Source organism: Stigmatopora nigra, chromosome 11 (genome assembly GCF_051989575.1).
Source record: "Stigmatopora nigra isolate UIUO_SnigA chromosome 11, RoL_Snig_1.1, whole genome shotgun sequence".
Lineage (NCBI taxonomy): Eukaryota > Metazoa > Chordata > Actinopteri > Syngnathiformes > Syngnathidae > Stigmatopora > Stigmatopora nigra.
Window position 1 is genome coordinate 8,041,079 of NC_135518.1, and position 19,614 is coordinate 8,060,692.

The 19,614-nt window shown below is 39.2% G+C and overlaps 2 protein-coding genes across 3 annotated transcripts in view; both read right to left on the minus strand.

Moving 5' to 3' along the window:
* LOC144204183 (histone deacetylase 4-like) overlaps positions 1-6,246 on the minus strand; it is a 61,319-nt gene extending 55,073 nt beyond the window's left edge. Inside the window, exons 1-2 of one of the 2 annotated variants that reach the window (XM_077727995.1) lie at positions 6,110-6,246; positions 5,654-5,784 (exon numbers count right to left, since the gene is read on the minus strand). The gene's annotated coding sequence lies outside the window, so the exon portion shown is untranslated. Of the gene's footprint in view, positions 1-5,653; positions 5,785-6,036 lie in introns of both variants that reach the window. The other variant, XM_077727996.1, reaches the window with a different exon arrangement.
* A 4,203-nt stretch (positions 6,247-10,449) lies between these two features.
* pgap1 (post-GPI attachment to proteins inositol deacylase 1) lies at positions 10,450-19,504 on the minus strand. Its single transcript, XM_077728430.1, has 26 exons — positions 19,221-19,504; positions 18,260-18,413; positions 17,977-18,152; positions 17,570-17,741; positions 17,290-17,450; positions 16,947-16,999; positions 16,805-16,871; positions 16,629-16,734; positions 16,496-16,554; positions 16,326-16,409; positions 16,177-16,226; positions 16,036-16,087; positions 15,889-15,966; positions 15,721-15,796; positions 15,577-15,650; positions 15,446-15,497; positions 15,309-15,378; positions 15,122-15,233; positions 14,849-14,887; positions 14,447-14,631; positions 14,174-14,383; positions 13,758-13,893; positions 13,614-13,664; positions 13,353-13,540; positions 13,182-13,286; positions 10,450-13,109 (listed from the first exon to the last, which is right to left on the minus strand). Exons 1-26 carry the CDS (start codon positions 19,368-19,370, stop codon positions 12,971-12,973), a joined length of 2,799 nt encoding a protein of 932 aa, XP_077584556.1. The 5' UTR covers positions 19,371-19,504; the 3' UTR covers positions 10,450-12,970.
* Positions 19,505-19,614: the final 110 nt, after the last annotated feature.

The following is a 19,614-nucleotide window of genomic DNA, read 5'->3' on the forward strand; positions in this document are numbered from 1 at the left end:
CACCTGAATGGGTTTCACTACGGTTGATTGTGCACTGTCTTTCACAGGTCTCCAAGGCTCAGGAAACGTACAGATATACTGATGACGTCACATACAAAATTATTCCCAAATTGCACCCAAACAGTAATCTGCTTCTTTATCGTCAATGGAGGGAAGTACTCGCAGTAATTAGATTTTCCCAATAGCTGCAGGTCTAGTCTGTACTTGTTTACTTTTACTTAACTCCAGGAGTTGAATCATTATTTCTAATGTTTCCAGGCTTTTTACACATCTGTATTTCTACTTATGCAAAGAGAGTAAAAGTCCTTATGCAGCTTCTGTTGAACTCTGTACTACCAATCCTATTTTGAACAGTCCAAGAAATGGACATGAACTATACAATATTGTAATCCTGACCTCTTGTTTTTTATTTTTATTTTATTTTTTTACTAATACTTTAATCTTGGTAGCAGATGTGAATCCTTATGGGTTAATCTTGATGATTTTACATGTTCTTAATCTCCGTATCTTTTGCACTGGACATCTGGACGAGATTGCAGGCTGACAGAAAGATGTTAATGAGAAAGCCAAAGGTCTGAAAGTCAACCCTATAAATACATTATGAATAGCTTTGCATCTTTTGACTATAAAGTAAACCATGTGCAATTGAACACGATTTTAAAGTTGCTAAGAGGCAATTACAAGTTTCTCTTCCTCAAAACGGGCACTGATTAAAACCCCAAAATTAGCCAATGAAATAATGAAGACCAAAAATAAGATAGGACTGCAAATATTAGTATCGGCAAAAACATGGGGGTAAGAACCACTATTAAAGCTTGGAAAACATAAAAAAAATCACATATGCAACAGCTAAAATAACTACTCAAGAAAGATGCAATAAACAGCGTGAGTTTGTGTATTTTCATTCCAGATTATTGTTAACCACCCTACCAAGACAACTCTGTGGGTGTAGTTTTTATACCTTTCATTAAATAAACAACTAACAATAGACGAAATGCAGGATATGACGAGAACTACACAAGGGGCATCTATCTAATACAAGTTTATTATACAGGTTGCAATTAAGCAATATGAAACAAGTGGGACTAATAGTGTACAGTATATCATCCTAACTGTGATTCCTGGGTGATATTTAGACCAACATCATCCCCGCTTGGGTCTTATTGTGTTCATACAACAAATATACAAACAAGCAGTAACCAACCATTTTGAAATCAATAATTCAATTCTGTCAAAATTCTTGGAGAGCTGGTTGTAAAATCCAGGAGTTTTCTAAGCAGATATTCTTTGTTTTGTTTTTTTGGCAGTGTCTAAAAATATATCATTTCTATAGTCAACATGAGCATAATAAACTAATAATTACCATTGACTACTACCAGAGAAGAGTCATTTCTGTATTTTATGGATGAAATAATATTAATAGAGGCCATCTCCATTTTGTTTTTCTCTCTTTCTGTGACTCCAATCTCTGGAATAAAAGTGACACATCCTTGCTCGGCTTCCCAAATATCACATGAATAATTCATAACCACCTGTCATTTTTTTGGTGGTGGTGGGTGTTGTCTTTATTTATTTTTTCTCCACATATCCCGAGCAGGTGCTCCACTTGAAAGAATGTCTGACCCAAAATAACACAAACATACACAGCTTCAATTTATACAAACTTATGTGATTTGGTGTCGTGCCCATTAAATCTATTGACGAAAGAATTCTCTTTTCATTCAACAGTACTAACTTTCGCACACAATGGGTGAGGTTAAACTCTGCAACTCTCCACTGCGACGCAGACCAATTAACCATCCAAGCAACCAATGCCCTTTAAAATGAATAACTTAAGCAAATAGTTTAAATAAAGAAAACACAATCGCATCACCTACTGAACCCAACATAAACTCTCCTGTTGCTCTGACTTCTCAGTTTTAACACGCTACACAAGGCTTCTCTCTCTCTCTCTCTCTCTTTCTCCCTCTCGCGTCAAGCTGCATCACTATTTATTGACGCAAGATCCCCTTTGGCCAAGACGCACCACCCATCACTGCTGCTGGCATAAGGAGACGAATGAGAGAGTTTGTGTGAGTGTGTGTTCTGACTCCGGCCTCCAAGGCCATAAACACAGCTCCAAAATGCCAAGTAGCATGTCAACATGCCAGCCTTCGCCACCCAAGTTTAAGGTGCACAAAAAGGTCCTTGAGTGCTCCCAAAATGTTTTGAGAAGGGGAAACAGCGATCTGTCATATATGGAAAAGGGTTTAAGTATAGCAATCAGATGGAGGGCAAGATGGGAAATGAGTAGCTAACTGGTTAAGTAGATTACATGAAAGTCAAGATTAAAAGCTTCATGTTTCATTTCAGGGTAACTCAGGGAGCAGAACTTTTTGGCAGTGCAACTATTTGCTTGGGCATTATCAGAATCAATAAAAACAACTCGAGTATGAATTTGCCAGGTATATTCTTGGTGAATCCACATTTATATCTGGGATCAGTTTGGCATTTACTGGACCAAACTTAACTAAGAACAAGAAGACATCTTTTATGAAGGCTTCCCAAGGCTTATGTCACATGTGTTCCATATGAACTTAAGTTAACATTTCAAAAAAACCTCTACAAACATTTTTTTTTTCTTACAAGAATGTCACACGTCTCTGGGCTTGGATCCAAGTTTGATGAGCTAAAACATCCACGCTGCTGTAAAAGCGCTTGGCCTCTAAACCCAGTCCCTAATCACTTCAAAAGGAGAAAAAGGCAGACCTCAGCAAAGCGTACTTTTGCCAAGAGAATAATTAACATCAAAATTAAATAACGGCACCGCCATCAATCCCCTGAATAACCTCTGCGGGACGGAGAGACAAGCAGCTTTTTATACATTTTGGCCTGACAGTTGGAAAAGATAACAACAATTAAATCATTAAATAATAGCGAGGAGTAATGGGTTTATAAAGTATAAAATTAAATTGTATTATGAAGTATAAATGGTATTCAGTGTAGCATGGCATCATACACGCCAGCGGGAAACATTTAAAGGTTTTTGGTGAATGTCAATGACACAGTGGCGTGGTTAACCGCCTGAGGAGGAAACACTGATGAACTAGAAATAAAACTCGGGTCAAATGAGCTCCAGCATGTGATGAGTCAGATCACTTAAGAATGACTTTTGCAATTGCTTGGCGCACTGGTAAAGTAGTCCTTCCCTAACTTCGTTGATGTAATTCCTACAGGTTTTTAATATACTTAAATGTACAAATAACACCTTTAGCAAGTGCATCACTAGTGGAAATAATCTTATGAAACCAATTAATTAAATAGAAAATATAATCGCATTTTTCTGTTGTTTATTCTTTGGGAAAACCATAATGACGGAAGCATTTTCCATGTTAAAATAAAGGATTTTAGAGAAATTCTGATGGTATTTAAAAACAACATGCATGTAATAATAAACAGGAAAGAACAATAAAGAAACGTCTCCTGTTGCATAACTCATGGAATGAACCATTGAGAATTCATATGTAGTCCAGCCCCAGGTTTTCTGCTCTAATTGACAATGAATAATTCAGCCAGCAGCACCAGTGTTATATTACCCACTGACATGTTCTTGGTATTAGCTGAGGTATGTATAATTTTATCTTCCTAATTTCACACATCATCAACTTTTGAATATAGAGGGAAAACTGCACATTACAAGGAATTTAGATAGGAGGAGAACTGGGTTTTACGATGGGCAAGGTTGTACCAAGGCGCCGATGCGGATGTTCAAAAGGGAATGAGTAACTGGAACATTTAAAAGGAGAGAGGAAAGCGTCACTAGCCAGTATAACGGACATGTCATGAGCCTGAGAGAGAATGACCACCGTTAGGGTGGAGATGGCGTCAATGTTTAGGGATCTTGTTGAGGATTATTGATTGTAGGTATTATAATTTGATCCTGACACCAGTCTGAAACACATAAGAAATGATTTTGAGATATGACCAATCCAAAGGAGATTGGAGGGCTTTGGAATTGCTGATGCAGGACGATGGGCATCCATACAGTGCAAAAGCCAGCTATTAGCTGTGAAGCAACGGAAGAGATAAAATGGGGAGCTGGCTTGTCCTACAGTCCGCAATCGTCCTGTTTAAGTGTGCCCGAGCACAGCATGGTCCTTTCACAACAAGCAAGATGGGGCCATTAATAGAATCCATTAGTAACCATTAGCGTGACATCCACAACATGTCCACAAACAAGGATGCCTTTCCAAAGCGTCAGCCCCTCCAACACTTGCTAAATGAGTTTTGGAATCGGGTTCAAAGTCGGGACAAGGGCCCGGCGAGGCGCAGCAGATCCAAAAAGAGAGGTTATTGTGAGAGATGCGGGTTTATGGCAGACTATAGGAAGCCGAGGGGAGGAAACTGCTTCACAGCCGCGGGCTCATTGGGTCAACACAAGGATTCATCAAGCCTCAAATCACATCAGTCGAGGCTGAGAGATTCTGTATAGTTGCCCATTAAATGCTGGATGTCCATTTTACTGCGTTGAATCTTCCTCTTGTCTGCTTTTTACTGCTCGCTGCCTCTGCTGCCAATAACCCGCTCCCCTTCTTTCATCTCATCAACTTTATATTTAATGACCGGAGATATTTTACTGCATGCTGAAGGATGGCATTGACCTTAATATTTCTTCATTTACTTACTGTTATTCTCCACAATTTTAATTAGAACATCTCAACAAAATCCCCACAAACAGACAAGCTAAAAAATAAGAAATCCAAACGGAAAAGACAAAAGAACAAGCCGAGGAAATGAAAGGGAGCCTGTGTTGCCTCAAACTGAGCTTGGGTCCCCATTTTTTCAAAAAAGAAACATCATTTTACCTTCAGTTTGCATGCGAGTCGTTCCATGACAATTACATCTTCTAAAATGAAAAGGCATTGCTTGTATAATGGGGTTTCGGCCTCATTATTTTTCACTCCAAATGTACCTGCAAATGCTTTTGTGCACCAATGTTGTCTTATGACCAACATAAATCCAGTGAAAGCAAATCACATCACTTCAGAATTGTATAAAATTGTGTAAATGTTGACCTGAAAAGTAACATAAGGAGAAGGAAAGAATAAAAAATGGTATGGGAAATTGATACCTGTTCCTATCCTACCTAATATGCATCATTAATATTTTTTTATCAGGAACTTCAAATGATTTTTCTAATGAAGTAAAACATATTTGATGTGCAAATATTATTTTGGCATCAAAGCCTGTTTTACATTTTGCAGAATTACAAAAAGCAATAAAATAAAATACAATATGCATCAACGTCAAAAGGACAAATTGTCCCCCAGTGGGTCTTAAAATATGAGTGAAAGTGCCTAAAAAATCTACAGTTGTTGGAAACCTAGAGAGGAAATCGAAGTACCTGGAAAAAAACCTACACGGGAATGGGAAGAACATGCAAACTCCACGGGGATTGAGCCCTTGATCTAAAAAATCTGAGGCAAAAATGCCTACCACTCGTCTACCGTGTCATAGCCTTCTTTTGAATTTTTAATTTGGTCAAGAATATTTAGGTGCATCACATGGCTTTCATCATGAATTGTGCATAAAAAGCCAAAGAAGGAAACACACATCAGAGATGGGACAATAAAACATAAGTTCTATGAAGAGTCGAAAATTCAAATAAACCCACCTCTCCAGTTGTTTGTGTACTTTCTCTTGTCGTTTTGTTCCAGATCTCGCAGTTGTCTTTTAACATTCAGGAAACCAAATGGGAATACGGCGCTGCCAGTGACATCATGATCTTTCAAAACTGGCTGTCATCTGGAGGAATGCAAAGTGGCTTCCATCATAACATAAACAGGGAGACACTATTATGTTGCATGAAGTGCAGATACTAGTGTAAATTAACAGATCCATTGAGAAAAACATTAGATTTCAACTCACTGCTCTACTTAAGTAAAAGCATAACCTTAGCAAGTAAAAAAAGCAAAATAACTCGTCAATGTATTGTTGAAAAGGTAAAAATATCAGGAAAATGAAGTGATCCTACTAATAGTAGTAGGTGGGTGATACCTGTAACATTTGGCATAAGTGTATCGCTTCTCCAACGTCTTAAGGCAATAAACCGAGTTGAAAATCACATTACCATCTGGTGAATGTTTGCTGCTTTCAATGAGCATCTTGTGATGATTAACAGCAGTGTGAAGTTGCAGTCAAGCGAGGCATGGTCCGCCAGCCGGCAGCAGCAGCAAACAAGCAGCGAGGCTGTCGCTGACTTGTTGCTCTTCCGCTCGGGTGACGCTGATCCAAACGCACCGGAGTGAATTGTCTTGGTGGGCGGGGCTTGTTGTCAATGGGGATATCAGGATGAAGTTGAAGTGTACCTTCATCCTTGTTTTAGGTTCATTAGTTTTTAGCTATCAACTAATGAAATGCAATGGAGAAAAGCTGTCTAGACTTGTTACAATTGACATTTTTGTGTTCAGTTTGACAACCCTTTGAACGTCGGATAGGTTTTTATATACAATTTACAGCAAGATGGATATTTTGTATTAAATTCATTGTAATAGAGTGATGCACTGAGGCCTCAGAGTTTTGAGATCCCAGATTAGGACCGTCATATGTGAAGTTTGCATGTTCTCCTTGGGCTAGTGTGGGTTTTCTCTGGGTATTCCCGTTTGCTGCCTCATCCTAAAAACATGTAGTGTGGGCCGGTTGAAATTTCTGGGAACAACAACATAATAAAAGTGGTTGTCCATCTTGTTAAATTCAGTGTGCAACGGTCTGCAACATTTATCACATCTATTTCCTAATTTTTCCCTAAATTTCATAATTACTGATTCTTTCAATCAAATGGTTGTAATGGCCTCTCAAATGACTGCTTATTATTTGGCCAACAAAAAGCCTTCAAATAATTCCAACTCTCCATTTTCTCTAGCACACGTACAAAAGCTGACATGCTATTGCGAGGGGGTTAAAAAAAAGGATGCAGTACACTCAGAAAGCCTAAAAAAAAAGCTGACAGCATAATAACCATCCTCTCAAAGTGACTTGTCCCTAAAGTTTATTTAAACATCGTACGATTTAACCTGGCTGCACTTTTCACGTCAAGGATAGGAAAGTGACAACATAATAAGCCTCCTCTCAAAGTCATCCTGGAGGCACGTGGAAGTGGATGCGTTGAGATTTAAATTGCTCAAATCAAAAGGATGAATGACAAGCTCTCAGTGCATGTGATTAAAACATCATCACTTACTTTGCTATTTTTTTCTTTTTTGGGGAAGCATTTGTCTGTAAAATCTAGCAAGTGTTTGAGTCCCGTTGGAAAATGGATGATTGAACGAGGGATGATTGGAAAGAGGGAGAAAAGAAGAGGATAGGTGGTAAATAATAGACTAATAGACTATGGGCGTGTCTTCTTTGTAATATTGCTTTGACAGCAGCAGCTAGATTTCCTGTGCACGATGACAGGAAGATCAATGATTCCGAGCACACAATAGCAGAGTGTTCGCTCTCTGGAGAGCGGCATTATCTGTCCCAAGATAAACTCACGCGGTGGATGTGACAAACAGGATCAGTGTGAAGGTGCGAGGGCTTTTTAAGAAGCACCATAGGAAGTTGCTGTCACTGATATCCAGTCGTATGAGAGAAGTTTGTGAGTGAGAGAACCCTTTCGGGCAAATCAAATCAAAGTCATATTCATTGGGTTATCTAATTTCCAGGGTTCGGCCACCCACAGTTAAAAAGGAAAAATCGCTAACAGGCCTTGTTTGTTCACCCAGTTAATGTAATTATGACAGCGAGTCAAGTCAGGAGTTATTTCAATGATTTAAAAAGTCAAATGTACTTTCAGATTGGGGTTATTAATGTTAACCTTTGTCTTGGAGAAGTCAATTTTGTAAAAGCATGTCTGGAGTGGAATTTAAATAAATCCCATTCATTAAATAATATTCAAAGGGCAGGAGTGGTATTACTAATACAGGGACTGAGTATAATTATTATGCGCAGTGAGGAAGCTTGGTTTTGATGTAGGGCTGCTTTACTCCATTTAAATGAGCTTCTATGGATTGAAGGAAAGGAGAAATTTTAGATGAGTGTGAAACAAAATCAGTTGCAAAATACAAAATAGACCAAATTACATGATTTATATATCCTGTTAGCACAGTTTAAAGCATGAAAAACATAAATGAATCAGTGCTTCCCGCTCGCAAAGACACCAGCCAGTATTTCTGGCTCTTGGCAATGTTTGGGATGGATTCCCCAGAGGATTTCCCCGCTTTGAGGATGCTTCATATAACTGTTGTCAAGCCTGCCTGCACATAAGCACTGTATGGCACTCAGACAGCATGCTCTTCAGTGTGTTACAGTGTTTTTATACACTCAAATTTCAGTTCTGCTTCCTCTGAAAAGTGAATTATATGTCAAAAGAGCTGGAATAGTGGCAGGATGTGAACTGGTCCCTCCCAGCTATTAGAACGGTATCAACATGAGTAGCATTACAGTGGATTATCAGCAATTACATAACCGAGGAGGAAGCGCCATTGAAGGCGAGGATCTCAAACTTGTGAGACAGGCGTGCTAACCACTGGCAAATTGTGTTTCAAAAGAAAATAAAAAGAAATGAATACACCGAATTGTTTAATTGTGACAATCGAGTGTTAGAATTGACAGCAAATCTGCTGCTATAATCTGCGTTGGCTGAGGGTAAGAATTGAAAAGCAGCCTTGATGGCGAGTTGGATGCCAGCTGTTGTGTGTCTGAGCGCCAAGTGTGTTTTTGAAGGGCTCCGCACAACGAAGCTGCACAGAAAACAAGCCAAGGCAAAAGTGAAGGTGCCAGAAGAACGCTGTGTATTTCATGCCATGTGATGGTACAGTATGAAGTGGCAACAGTGTTATAAGTGGAATGATGTAACATGTGCAACAGGTTGGTGCAGTTGTCCCTCAAAGCTTTCTTTGTTATCGAGACCCTGAGAAAGAAATGTTGCATTGACTTAATTCAAATTTAACCATTCAAAGATGAAATATGGATTTTAAAGGAATTGTAACTATTCTGTGAGCCAAAAATATTTTAAAAATTAACAATTTGATTTTTCATACAGAACTATTTCAATGTAAATCATGAAAAAAACTATCCTGGATAAAAAAATTTCCTTCAAATAAACCATTTTTAAAAGTGTTTTGAATAAAGTAAAGTTCAATAAACACAGGCTATTTGAAAATTGTATACATCATTGTTTCACAAAAGAACACACAATGAACATTTTAGTCCCATTTTAGTGTTATTCATCATTGCATTTTTTTACTTCCTATCACAGGGACTACTGAACACCCTAAGGTTAATTATAATTACACCATTTTCTGAAATGTATCTTTTCTATTTTTTCAACCCAATATTGTTATGCTGTGCTTCAAATCCTGCTTTTTTGAAGTGGCACAGACAGCTTGCCTAATTAGCCTCATGAAAGTAACACAGCAACCTGGATGTCTTCATCTGAGCTTTCCACAGGAAGCAGATGCAAAAATAAACCTCCAAAAAATACACAAGGATCCATTAAGATAACATTTCACAGATGCCATTTTGGAGAAGCCTCCACTCACCAGAAATAGACTTTTTTTGTTGTTTTTCAGTCAACTCATTAGTCAGAATAACACTATACATCCTAGTCATCCCTAACTTTAAAAGTGAAAATCCATCAATTTGCAACCATACATTGGCAAAAACAATTGACCTCCAGCATTTCTAACTCCTTGACTGTAACGCCTCTATAACCAGTGAAGGCCGCGATGGTGTTACACAGAGCTGTTTCTCATTTAGTCACCCATCCACTTTCTATAGAGCTTGTCCTCATTAGTGCTTTGAGCTGGATTGCTGGAGCCTATCCCAGCTCACTTTTTTTGGCCCGGACAAGCACAGTGCACTCTGGACAAATTTTTGCTCTACCTCCTTTATTGGATCTAATTAGATATTCCAAGTAATGGGCAACTGTGGAGCTCAAATTAGACAAGTGGCTGATTGAACTAATTGTGAGCGCTTTCTATGGACTGTTGAGTCCAGAGTTATATAATGCATGACGGTAATATTCATCGATGAGGCTTTTTTTTTTTTGCGTTCTTATCAGTAATGGGAAAAATATGTGTGGCACACCTGCCAGGTTATGGATTTCAATTAAAATAACCAGTCAGGTGGAGGCCAATTTCAAAGTGGTGCACTGGAAAACCCAATAATGTACATATTACTGTTCAAAATCCACAAATAATAATCGTGTATGCACAGCCAAATACAAATCTGAAGGTAAGTGAAAACATTAAAATGAAAAAATACCAAATAGAGATACTGGCTCTCAATGGTCCTTTTGCTAGTGAAGTCAAAGGTCAAATTAGGAAAAACACAAGACAATGTGAGCTCAAATTAAGTCCTTCTTAAGGCCGCCATCCAGTGGTTACTCATGGTTATCCTATCAACAACCAGCCTGCTGCAGTCCACTGATTTTCAAACATTCTTTAATGGGAGACAGTCAGTTTAAACTTATACAAAAGATCACAAAAATAATGTAGTGAACTATATGTCTATCGGCCTGAACCATGCAGTACACGGAGTGGAATACTAGCAGGTTTTACATAACTATATTCACAATCAATGGTTAGTGACATTTTTTTTCCTTCTGGCGTTTAAAAAAAAAACACGCACACACAAAACAGATAAGTGCAGATCCAAATGAATTGCAGAACACCGTACTGTACAGTGAACACATTCACAAAAGGCAATAGCCAAACACAAAAAAATGGCACATCACTTGTTTTCCACCCTCACATTACACTAGTTTTTTTATATTATCATAACAGTACATATGACAGTATCTTTGAACAAAATTGATCTAACAAGTCCCACTTTCTGCATTTCCAACAGGTTGTTCTTCTTACAAAGAGGCACTTGAAATTAAGTTAAATGTTTCCACACACCCTGCTCATGAAGTGAATATAGTTAACCCTATTTTATGATGTTTCAAGTCATATATAAAATGTGTAATTTAATCTGGATCCAAATTAAAATACATTGAACAGGTTTGCCTTAATTAATGCACCCCAGATCAAAGTGACTGAACCAACATTGGTGATGTTCCTGAGAAATAATGACTTAAGACTATTAATCAAAGCAATGGGTCACGACTTCATTTAAGGGAAAATATAACCAAAATCATTTATGAAAAATCGCTTTTTTCCAGCCCCAGTCTTTCGGTCATTTTGTGCATTGGTATATGAAAATGAAATATTGTTTAGTGTCCAGAATGTCGAATAAAACTACAAATACAATCAAATAGAGCAATTTACTGCAAATATATGTAGTGTTTTGTTATTGTACCATTAACAGTCACTTTTCAAAAAGAATATTCAAGGAGTGTTTCATTTGACTAGATATCCACAACAAACACAAATTGATTAAACATGTATATTTGCTAGTAAAATGTCGTCTCAAAAATGATGGCAGTCGTGCCACTTGGTCGGGACTAAAAATAACCATTTGAATCACTAAGATCTGACAAATGGCAGAAAATCTACACTTCATTCAGGGTCTGAAGGCATTTGGTGTCCACACAGACAACGGTGAACTGATGTTCACCTTGAAAACATTCAGTTTCCCCAAAAAAATTAATGGGAAAATACAGCATAATAGAAACAGCTTCCTGTTGCTTGTGTACAAATAACTGGGTCACTCGCTTATTGATGTGTCAGTTGAGACTTGATAATTAGTCAAGCACTCCAGTGACCCAAAGATTTGGACAGGTGACATTCAAAATTTATGTGTTTTTAATAATGTATTTCTCCATTCTATCAATACATGTGTAGTTTTGTACTGCATTGGATGGTGTTTACGTATGTATGTGTATGTGTGTGCATGTGTGTGTGTGTAAACACGGTCACTTTTGGTTCTCTTGTGGAATGCATGAAAACTGGCAAGAAATGAGGCCGAGCTTCAACAGTCCATCGGTAAAGGCAGTGTAGGACTTTAAACAGTATTACGACGAAAACAGTAAAATCATGAAATACAGTCAAACCTTGCTGACAAAAGGTTTAGGTATCAGCAGCTTAATGTGGTTGTCAAAAAAGGGGCAGGGCCATTGATATACAGTGGAAGGCACACTGGGTTCACCAGACATGCTCCAAGACTGGAGATTTTCGTTAAAATGCAGTGACACCTTAACCTACCATGGTTTTTATGATGTCTTTTGTCATGGTATGGGAGCAAAATGCTTCCCAACTATTGCGTGTAATAAAAGTACAGTACTGGCATAATGAACTTATTCGCTATTGGGCACTATGAGGGCAGAGGGGCAGACCTAAAAGGAGTATAGCAGCATAGTCTCACGACTATTTTGTGCATGGTAAAAGAACTATTTAACAAAATGGGTATTTTCAAAGGTAAATGAAGGATGTATTTACTTAAACTCAGCAAGGGTTGCCAAATAAGTTTCACTAATTGTGAATGTAAGCTAAATAAAATGTGCTGGCTTTATTTTCACCATCACATTTCACGTTATGTCAAAATAATCTCCAAATATATTCTAGATAAAATTGTCAGTCATCTAAAAACTGTAAACTATCATCCTATGTCAATTGCCACATATTTTGTTTGTCAAGTGGGACATCAACAAACCCACGTGGTTGACAACACAGATCTCCAGGTAAGAATTCTGACGAATACTACACCAGGGTGAGAACAGAGAGCATTTCAAACTATGCAAAAGACTCTGGCCTACTACTCAGTTACGCACACGTTCCATTAAAGGCATTGGCAGTGAGGCTTATGTGAAAAACGTTTCCATGAAAACGTCTTTGGCACGGAATGCTTAAGTCAAAGGGCCACTGCATATTGAGGTGTTAACGTATGCCGATGGCTCTGCCCCCAAACCCACAGAAATAAAACTGTATCAAGTATTTACCAAGTAAGAGCTTCAAGAAACAAGGCTTGCCCCCAAAAAACTAAACAAAAATCGAAAAATGTACTGTCAGAGAAGACAACATAAAACCAGAGGAATGAGAACCCCTAACAAGAAGTATGTCAATCTGTACAAGTGCAACGGCGTGAAGAATACCATAGCGGCAGAAATGGGCAATGGTAGCAAGGATGTCAGCCGTAGCAGTTTGCTTGAAAAATGGAAAAACAACATAATTATTGTCACTTTGTCGGGCTGTTGTGATAAGTGTGTGAGTAATTACCTTTTGGCTAGTGTCTGCGTGTCGCAGTTTATAAGCAGCACATACGAAATGATCATTGGTAGCAAATAGAGTCGACAAGGGTCAGGATCCAGCTGGGTGGAGTACCTGAAGAGGAATACACAGTAATGAGATTCAGAATCCTTTTGGGTAACATACATTTTAAATATTTACCTCAAGTTGCGGACCCAGTAGATGAGCGAGGGTCCGCTGAGCGCCACAGGTACAGTAAAAAGCGCCGACAGACATAGGTGGAGCTGCAGGTCATCCCTGGCCTCCCGCAGCGCTTTCTCTGACAGCAACGGCTCATCTTTGTTGACATTGACCTCCATTATGGAATTGTCTTTGTGTTGGAGAGGTGCCTGTAAAACAGTTGCAGGAATGCTGAAAAACAGCTCTTAAAATTTATAATTGTTTTGTGTCAGGAGGGTTTACCAGATTAAGGACGTAACGCAAGGATCTTTCGGTCATCTGTAATCTCAATATCTGAACACACAAACAATTGTTAATTCAGCAAGTGTTATATGTAATAAAATGTGGACATAACACTACAGCTATATTAAAAATGTCCACTCTTACCTTGTAAAGATGAAGAGCAAAGGCGGCCATGATAGCTAGTGCTCCACAGGTTTTAAAGCCCACGCCGAGTAGAAAGAACGTAGCGGCCATCTGCATCCACGGGCGCAGAGTGCCACAGTCTCTTGATAGAGTCGGTCTTAGAATATGAAAACAATCAATTATTGATAATAATGTTAGTATGTGAAAAATGTAACCAGCTTTATGTCACATTAGATTTTTTTTCCCCAGATACATTACGTGCCATTATTCAAAGATATAGATGTAAGAGGAAAGTGCAGGCAATGTTACAATAGTGATGAAGTTAAAACATTCCCAAGTATATTTAATCCCTGACTAACCCTACATGTGCAAGTATTAATATGGTTGTTTCAAATTCATCAATAAAAGGATTAAGTTAAAATGACTCATTTAGGTACCTGTAGAACATGGCTAAAAAAAACGACAACAGCCGTGTGACGAGTCGGAGCAGTGCGCTGCCCCAAAATGCCACAGCAGCACCCAATATGTAGAGGAGAGGATGCAGGAAGTACGGCCAGTCCAGAGACGCGTCCTGAACTGCTGCATCAGGGAAGATGGGAGGGGTGATGTCCATGGGAATGCTTAGTGACCAGGAGGCTTTTAACCGGCTGGAAGGGAGAGAAGACTCAGCAAATTGTTGTACAAGCTCAACCGAGTTACAGCAAGCCTACCTAAATAGGATGTGCAGGATAGAAATTGAAAGGTTAATTTTGTGTGGTTGGAGGCCTTTGCAGAGCATGAGGCTCATTGGTGCGGCTCCCTGTGACTTCCGGATGGTGGACAGTTGAACACCAAAAGCCAGCAGGAGGGTAACAGTCGTGTACACTGGCATCATGGGGAGAAAGAAGCGCATGAGCTGTGAAAAGAAATGTCTCATTAATGTGGATAAAGGTAAATCATCAAATTAGAAGTGGCATGTGGCTTTTCCATGTCGGGTTGCCAAAAGGCAAACCAAAGCTTTCATATTGAGATGATCCCACATTGTTTTTTATCATTAACACTTCAATGAAGCATTTTAAATGACAATACCATAATCTGCAGTTAATCATTACAAATAAAAGAATACCAATTACCTGCCCCAACACCTTGGTTAATGACGTCTTGATGGTAACCTTAAAAAAAGGGGAAAAACAGACTAATGAACATATGCAGAGTAAAGTAAACATAAATACATACTAAAAGCTCTTGTGTGGCAGATCAATTACCAACAAAGGCAAATTATGTTTAGCATTCATTTTTCTCAAGTTTCTGTCACTTGGTTACCTGTCAGTATTCCCGAGAAATATGTACACATAACAGGGAGTAAATGTGGGTCAGTGAATTGGTAGATCATTGGCACTAACAACCTTATATTGGCAGTTGGGTGCAGTGTGGAGATGAAGGAGGACATGTGCTTGGACCATGTTGTTTGGACGATTGGTGTGTAGCATCCCAAATATCTCCGTCACTGATGGCACACTAATGGAATATCCACATGTAGTTAAAATGTAAATATAACTGCCATCTTGGCAGCACACCCAGATAATCACTAACCTGGCTGTTGTTAAAAAGTCCTCCAGAAACCATGGGACTTTCATTCTGTAGACACTTGGAAGTCTATTAACTGGGAAACAAATGCATAGAAGGTTTTGTTATTTTCAAAACAAAATAAAGAAACTAGTCGGCCTTACCTTTCTGTGCCTTACACTGACTTGCAATGTTAATTCTGAAAGCTTGGTATACCTGAAAACACAAAAAATGTTCACAATCCACTGAGAAATTTAGAGTAGGAAGATCACATCATCCAATCGTCGCCTATTACCTCATGAAAGTAATTCAGCTGAATGGTGTGAAAAAGTCCAGTTTGGTTCACTGTGACTTCACTGGCTGTCAAACCTGGAAAAAGATCATTGTTATTGTCACTTGTTACAAATGGTGATCAGAGAAGGTAGTGCATCTATCTTACCTAAAGACAGAACATGTGGAACAGCAATTGACTGAGTCAGAGCTTGTTGCTTTTGCCACTCGCACTCCACCGTGAACTGCATTTCATAAAAAAGTGGATTTATTAGCAACCAGCCTTCAACTATAATAGGTGAGGTCATTTGTAAATATTCCTGTGCAAAATGCCAACCTGTTTGCCATTGAGATTGGAGGCCGACACCACCAGATGAGTGTACGAAGACAAGTTGCTGAGGTTCAGCATCAAGACCTAAATAAGATGACAAACAGTTAAACCATGCATCGGCAGCACATCTTTCTTGGAATTCCCTTTATTGACCTTGTAAGGAGGCAGCAGCTCAGTTCCATTGGACAAATCCACTGCATGCTCACTGTGGAAAGAAAGACCTCTACTCTACTACAGGACAGTGACAATATTACAGGGTGAGTGTGAACACTGTTAGAGTCATAGCATGCTTACCAGGAAGAACCATTCTCGCGCATGCAGCCATATACCCAGCTGCCCATGTCCTGTTGAACAGTAATGAATAAGAATACAGGGATACACGGGTTTGATAATCTCGTACTATGCGCTCACAAATGTGGCAACCATATTTCTGTAAAACCCACCGGGTTGTTACTCCGACAGTAGATATGACTGTAGGCCTTCTTGCGACTTGAAAGGGCAAACGTAAAGTATTTGACCTCGACTTCCTGGAGGGACACAGGATTGTGAAATATTTGGAACTACACAAAAGGCAGCATTTTTTTTTCATGTATTGGACCATCGTATGCAGTACCTTTGGTGTCCGATATGCCAGGCGCAACGTCTTCACTTCACTCCATGCTTCTGGATCATCTGCAATAGTGCGAAGGGGCTTGAATCAATATGAAGCAATGGAAATGAATATGATAGATGAACAGAAAATTAACCTAGCACGGAGATAGAAGATTCCTGAGTGTCTCCAAACATCCGGCCGGGATGTCGAACAAAGTGGTGGTTGAGTACAGCAACTGTCTTATTTGTGTTGTCAGTGAACTTCAAATGAAATGCCAACAAAAGATTTATTTCCAAAACTGAAATGAAACTTTTACCACCCCAAACCAACCTGTCTGGTTTCAGGATCAACAAGGTTAAAGAAAGCCCTTACGGTAGCCAGAATGAGCTCATTGCACCTGAGGGGAAACAAAAGGAATATGCAGAGTGTCCTTGGTAGCTTAATAGAAAGACTCAACAAATGTGTCCTTTACCACACTATGGATAAGTGGTCAGTGGAAACCCAGATACGCGGAACTGCAGTAGCCTGAGAAAGAAAAACAACAACAAATGGAAACATGTAAGTGTTTGAGCATTAACCACTTGGGAATTACTTGTCTAGGTTTTGTTTGAGGGAAACATGCTCTTTTGTGTTTAAATCAGGGAAATTTAAATCCTTAACTTTTAGATACAGCTGTTGCCCCTTTCAGACATACAAATAATCTGGTGTTGTACCATTATTTACCTTGATATCTTAATTATAGTACATAAATATGAATGTAATTTATAATTAGTGTGATTAAAGTGCAATTCCATCATTGCCACATTCAAACTTACCACCATAGACAATTTACTTGTGTCACCCGGAGGACTATGGATGGAGGTGAGTCCTGATCGCACTTGGAAATCACGATATCCACCACCAATTGATAACACTGTGACATTTCTCAACTCGTCGGCTTGCTTTATCCATTTTTTCCTCAGCGATGAATAAAAATCTGTAATGGAAAAACAACAACAACATTTACTATTACTACTACTACTACTACTGCTAATGCTATGAGGACAATTCACTGCTGAGCTACTATCTACACATATAGTATTAGATTTCCCTTACCCTGCAGGTAGGGATCCAGTACCAGCACTGGCGCTACATGAGGGGATGCATAGGTGATGATGAACCGAACCAGATTGGATTTGACGCGGGGCAACATCAACAGGGCTCTTGCCACCACACCACCCATGGAGTGGCCAACAAGTACCACAGTCTTGGGGGGTGTCTTCAAGTGCTATAAGCAAACATACAGAATGTAGCAGTCGGCGGTTGCATACATTTGCCTAACTGTTTTATACTGCATTCTGCGCATTGTAATTTTATTCACTTATTCTAAGACACATACTTGGGGAAAAAAATCCACTTTTTGAATATTTTATATTTTTGTAGTGAGATCAAACATTTGGGTAAAGTCCAAGTAGGTAAAGTAGTGTGTGGAAATTATTGAGAAAATATATTTTAAGTTTCACCTTGTAAAGTTCCAGTATGGCCTTGACGCTCTCGTACAGGAACTGCGTCTGCCGTTGTAAACTGCCGCCGTACAGGGCCACGAGTTCTTCATTGAAGTCCAAGGTGAAAACGTTGAAATGTAGACCACCTTCAGCACGCTCTGCCTTCCTCAAAGCCACCGAGCCAAGAGAACGAACTTTAGGAAGACAAAAAATTAAATACTTAGACAATCTATCACACAATTGTAATGTTTCTCAAGAGAGTGGCAAAATACACCTCTTTGAAATGTACTTAAATGCCTACCTTGCTTGTAACTCCCTGCATTTCCAGGCAAGAAGAGCACAGGGGCACCATAGAGTTGAAGGTCGCGTGTCTCCTGGGCGTACAGACCCTCACCGTACAGGTAGAGCCCATAAGCGGGGTACATTCTGGCCACACGGCGAGGTAAAGGTACACGCTACACATGGCAAAGCAGAGATTTATATTATGAATTATCAAAGTCACATAGAAATTCACAATGTGCACTCCAAAATGACCCAAGAGATTGTGGTTCTCACATTAACAGTTCCATTATATTGGATTTTTATTCGTGTCATCACATATCACTTTAAAATGTTTGATAAAGAGATCAGGGAAGATGGGTCGGCAAAAAACAAAACAAAAAACAAGCCTGACTTGTTTGACAACTATTTTCATGGCTTAACTAGTATGCTTCAAACCCTACGAGGCAAATGAGAAGTAAACAGCAATAACAATATTAAATATATTCCACAGGATTAAGATTTATAGGGGTTGCCCTGCACCTCGTTCCTCCATTTAATTTGTGGCTGCCATTGACAGCAATAAGCGTCATCCAGTGAAAGTGGGAGGGATGACAGTGAATTAACACTTTTGATTGTTATTGATGGCAACAAACATCCAATCTATTTGAAGTGATGCGATTTTACCAGGTCATGACAGCTAACAGACAAGTCAACGCTTTTTTGACAGGTGAAAGGCAGAGATCTAGTTTCGATGATCTCAAAGGGATCCGATTTATGCTTGAGAATATCAAAATGTAAAAATCTAACCCTCACCCGTGTAACAAGGCAATAAAAAATCGGGTCCAATTTGTGATTTTGTTTGCAGATGATCAGATGAGCCTTTTTACACATTTTCCTTCATTCCAACACTTGCGATGACATCATGTCAACGTTCAAATGACTTGCCATTTTGCTTTTCCACCTTAAACAAAGCTGATCGAAGAAGCATCTTTGCTACCTACCCGATACTCGGGATACTCGAACATGTAGGTCATACGGCATCGGTTCTCCTCAAAGCCTGCGAGCAACTCTCTCAGGCCGACAACGAGGAGCCCCAGAGCAGTGCCGTAAAAGACAAGCGTTGTCAGTGTCATGGTGCCACGCTCCTTCATTATAAAACTGCACTTTGGCTATGGACAAGTGTCGATTGTCATGATGTGCACCAAAGATCACTCATCGCCGGGTTGTGGAGTACCCAAAAATCAACCAGTGCCATGGCGACGGATGGGCACTTCTTCTTCTTCTTCTTCTTTGCTTTCCCGGTAGAGTCTACGTCTATTTGGCGTAGCGCTGCCTTTTTCTGGCAGAAATAAAACATTTCTTTCAATTTTGTATGAAATATTCGTATTTATATCA

What these genes read in the sequence shown, in the direction of transcription:
- pgap1 (XM_077728430.1), bottom strand. Translation starts at nt 19,370, where the DNA reads ATGAAGGAGCGTGGCACCATGACACTGACAACGCTTGTCTTTTACGGC. An exon ending in CGCGAGAATGGTTCTTCCTG is followed by an intron (nt 16,088 to 16,176) that starts GTAAGCATGCTA and finishes TTCTTTCCACAG; the next exon opens with TGAGCATGCAGTGGATTTGT. An exon ending in CACCCAACTGCCAATATAAG is followed by an intron (nt 14,888 to 15,121) that starts GTTGTTAGTGCC and finishes CCTTTTTTTAAG; the next exon opens with GTTACCATCAAGACGTCATT.